This window comes from Salvelinus sp. IW2-2015, unplaced genomic scaffold, assembly GCF_002910315.2.
Source record: "Salvelinus sp. IW2-2015 unplaced genomic scaffold, ASM291031v2 Un_scaffold2375, whole genome shotgun sequence".
Classification (NCBI taxonomy): Eukaryota; Metazoa; Chordata; class Actinopteri; order Salmoniformes; family Salmonidae; genus Salvelinus; species Salvelinus sp. IW2-2015.
In genome coordinates, this window is record NW_019943699.1 from 54,302 (window position 1) to 58,910 (window position 4,609).

The 4,609-nt window shown below is 49.2% G+C and overlaps 1 protein-coding gene across 1 annotated transcript in view; it reads left to right on the forward strand.

The window, feature by feature from the left end:
• Window positions 1-3,577: 3,577 nt before the first annotated feature.
• The window catches only part of LOC139025213 (uncharacterized), an 8,416-nt gene continuing 7,384 nt past the window's right edge, over window positions 3,578-4,609 (forward strand). Inside the window, exon 1 of the mRNA XM_070440283.1 lies at window positions 3,578-3,602. Coding sequence (XP_070296384.1) covers window positions 3,578-3,602 — 25 coding nt within the window. The remainder of the gene's footprint in view (window positions 3,603-4,609) is intronic.

Genomic DNA, 4,609 nt, shown 5'->3' on the forward strand with positions numbered 1-4,609 from the left:
TATTAATGAAGAAGGAAACCAAAAACAAAACACTCTTACAAAACTAACAAAACAAACGACCGAGAAAGCTAATAAACGTCGTGCACATACAACATGGCTACAAAACGTCTAGCACATACAATTACCCCACATCAAACGGAAAGCCTAGGCTACACTGTAAATAGCGCTCCCAAATCAGAACACACAGAAATCATCTTGTCTCCTAATCTGGAAACCCATCAGCGCACACCATAGACTCTCCTAGCACAACTACAACCTCACATAACACAACGTAGAAACACACATACCACTCACACAAACCTCATACACTTACTACCCACACCCCCTTAACCACTACTCCACCCAACAAGACACCATAACACACCACCAACAAACATTCCCCTGTCACACCCTGAACTCAACTAGAATAATAACAGAAACACAACGAGACCGCGAATACTACGAGCCAGTCGCCCGCTGACATAAACCCCCCCCTTAAGGTGCAGAACTCCGCGCGCAAACCAGCCACACAAAGATCTAGAGAGGAGGGTCTCGGGTGGGCTTTCCTACCACAAGTGGCGCCCAGCACGCTGTCTGGGTCCCCACCCCACCACCAGTCACTAACCGCCTCCTAGCTCTCCCAATCATGACCCCCCTCCACATTAACCCCACTGAATTAGAGCTCCATCAACGCAATCTCCAGGCGCCGCGACTTAAGAGCACTCCGGACTAAGGGGCGCAGCTTTCCCCGGACTAAAAGAGAGCCGGCAGACGAGTACCAGGAAGCGTATCACGTTGGGCGTCAGCGACACGGATACAGCGGAGAGCACCAAGGGATATCCAGCGCGCTCCATGAGAGCAACCACGGATAAGGGGCCTACTCACTGGACTGAGGGACGGCAAGCTCCCGGACTGAGGACGGCAGCTCCCGGACTGGGAGGTACGGGCAGCTCCGGACTGAGGACGCAGCTCCGCGGGGGCGCTCCGCGACTGGACGACAGCACCTGACAGCAGCTCCGGACTGAAGGGACGGCAGCTCCGGCCTAGGACACTCCGAAAAGGACGGCAAGCTCCCGCGACTGAAGGGACGGCAGCTCGGGACTGAGGAGGCCCATGGCGCCCAGAGCGGCGCTTGCTCATGCGCTACGGATCTGGCCTGCTACCATTGCTGGCTGGTCTCGGCTGCGTCAAGTGCTGCGATCTGCTTGCTCATGAACTGGCTGACGGATCTCGCTGCTCATGGCTGCGCTGACGCATCTGGCTGCTCATGGGCTGGCTGGCAGCCCGCAGACTGGACTGCTCATGGCTGCGGCTGACGATACTGGCCTAGCTCATGGCGGCTGACGATTCTGGCTGCTCATGGCTCGGCTGACCGGATCATTGCTGCTCATGGCTAGGGCTGACGGATTGCTGCTGAGCTGCTCGATCGTGCTCAGCTGGCTGACGATCTGGCCTGCACCATGGCTAGGCTGACGGATCCTCTGCATCTGCACATGAGCTTGGAGCTGGCGGATCTGGCAGACTTTCGCCTTGGCTGTGAGTTTGCGCTCTGGCAGACTCCTTCTGGTCTGCGCGCTCTGGCGAGATCCTGTGAACGGTCTTGGCAGCCAGTCTGTCGTGCCACGATCCTGGTCCTGGGTTGGCGCACTCTGCAAGATCCTGTCTGAACGAATGGCCTCTAGGGCTGCCTGAACTGACGAAGCGGCTATCGCACGGCTCCGGACACAGTACACAGCGCGGCCTTCAATGGCTCGGGCAGCACGGATGCGCTCAGATTGCGCGCTTGGGTGAACGGATGGCTTCAGAGGGCGCTGGGTAGACGGATGGCTCAGATGGCGCGCTGAGGTAGACGCGATGCTCAGATGCAGCGCTTGGCAGACGGGCAGTTCAGGCGATCGCTGTGCAGACGGCAACTTACTTGGCCGGCTGAGCGCGCACTGTAGGCCTGGTGCGTGGTGCCTCGGAACTGGTGGTCCGGCTGCGCACACGCATCTACAGGCTAGTGCGGGCGAGAAGGGACAGCGGCCATACTTGGACCCTGGGAGCGCACATTAGGACCTAGTGCGTGGTCCGAACTGGTTAGGTACCGGACGGGACACGCATCTCCAGCTAGTGCTGGAGCAGCAAACAGGACGACCACAGGACTCTGGGGACACCACAGAGCAGCTTGTGCGTGTTTGAGCACTAAGTTGGTAAAGAAGGAGGCTGGAGACAACGCACCACAAGAGGGCAGGTGCGTGGAAAGGGAAAGTTCGGGCCACCAGAACAAGGCGATACTGTATATGTAACCTGAGGACTGGGGGATAAAGGATAGAAAGAGAAGAACAGGGTGGGAGAAATAGGCCGAGAAAGTGAGGTGAGAGAAGAGAGGAGAAGAGGGGACTGTGTCACAGGAAAGAGTAGGTACGTAAGGCTAATACAGGAAGGTCTGCAGGCAACCCCAATCATGCTAGCATGATGTAACAGTAAAGAGTTAGTCTACCGTTAGCTAGCTACAATTATTACAGCATAGTTTACATGTGTTCTCTAATTTTAACAGGAAAGTGGTTTCATGTTCAAGCTAAAATGTACTCGATTAGCTAGATGGGCAAGAGTAGACTGTCAGCTCGGCTTAAGCTGCCCTTGCTGTATGTTCGTAATATACTACGATTTCCAGATCCTGCTTTGCTTGCTAGATAGAGCCAGAATGTTAGCTAGCTAACATTGAACCTGGTTGCGGTTAGCTCCCAGCATATTCATGCGAATAGTAAGGACATTGGATTTGGCACGTATTATTCATTGCTTGTTTAACTAGCTAGACTGATAGCTGGCTGCGCTCGCCGTTAGGCTAAATGTACGTGACACGTTGCTGATTTTACACGTCTTATCCCTAGCTATCTTACAATGTATTAGCGCTATAAGTGTAATCTCATAGCTAGGCTGAGACGTTACGCTGGCTCCCTTACGCTGACTTTACACTTGCGTATCCCAAGAAGCTGTTTGCTTTGTCTGGAGTTTACTATACCGTCAAATGTTAGCCGTCTACGTCAAACATTCGTGAGGAGACCTGGTGTTTAGCTCCCACCATAATCATGCAGGTGATAGTATGACATTGATGCACTAACACAGCATGGTCCACGGTGTCAAAAGCCTTCGACAAATCAATAAAGACAGACAACACAATGTAACTTCTTATCAAGAGCACAGTGGATGTCATTTAAAACCTTCAATGTTGCTGAAACAGTGCTGTGGCCAGACCTAAAACCTGATTGCATTCCATTTAAGATGTTGTTTTCTTGGAAGTAGGTCTTTAGCTGTCTACTAACTAAGGACTCCAGTACCTTTGACAGTACAGACAGTTGTGATATGAGTCGATAGATGTCAAGTAGCGAAGGATCTCCACCTTTCAGGAGAGGCAGTACAAAAGCAGATTTCCGTAACTTGGGGATTTCCTTAACATCAAGCGTAAGGTTAAAAATACATGTTAAGGGGGGAGTAATGATGTCTGCGGCTAGGTGTAGGAGGGTCTAGTTCATCAGGGCCAGGGGATTTTTAAAAATCAATTTCTTTCAGGGCTTTACACACTTCTGAAACAGAGAAGGATGAAAAGGAGAACCTGATGAAGGAGTGCACAGGGGTGTCAGGTAAATTCATAGGGGGCTCAACTATACCTTTGACCTTTTCAAATAAACTGCCTGCATGTAAAAAATGCTGGTTCAAGGCTTTCAGAATGGAGGTTCTCTCAGTTACAATCTGTGTGTCGACCAACAATTGTTTAGGAAGCTGTGTATCTTTTCTGCACTCCAAACTTTTCACTACTTGCCAACATTTGGATGGATTATTTACATTATGTGAAGTAGATTTCAGGTAGTGGTCTGCTTTCAATTTACGGATCATAGCCACACCCATATTTCGAAGATGTTTAAAAGCCATCCAATCATCTGCCAAACCAGTCCTTCTTGCTTTAGCCCACATAGCATTTTGTTCCCTTATGATTTTTGTAAGTTCCTTAGTAAACCAAGGGTTCTCTCTGCCCTTAATCCTGAATTTTTAAAAAGGGGCCTATTGCATACATCCTGGAATACGTTGTGAAAGTAAGAAAAGGCTAGTTCAACATCAGGAATTAATTCCATTCTATTCCATTCAATGCTAGATACATCATGTAAAAAAACTTGAATATCAAACCGCTTCCAGTTTCTTTTCGTAATGACACGTGGAGATTTCTTAMGAATTTTACCATCTCTCACCCAGGCAATAGCACAGTGATCACTTACCAGAAGCATTAAAACGATGAGGAGTATCGGTTAATATCAAATCAATCAAAGAGGATTTCAGAGGATATTTTATATTCAACSTCGTTACACTGTTGACAATCTGAGTGAGATTGTAGGTATTGCATATAATTATAAGTTGATCAGAGCTAGATGTTAGCCAGTCCTGATTCAGATCACCCATCAGGACAAACTCAGAGTTGACATTCTGTGATAACAATTTGAAAATACAATCCAGAGAGCCAACAGTTAGCAGATGGAGGTCTATAACAGCAAGATACAACAATATTTTAAGATGAGCCATGTTTTAGGTTCAAAGACAGATATTCAAATTGCTTAGGTTTAGTAACAGAAGTCAGAACGACCACCGAGAACTTGTC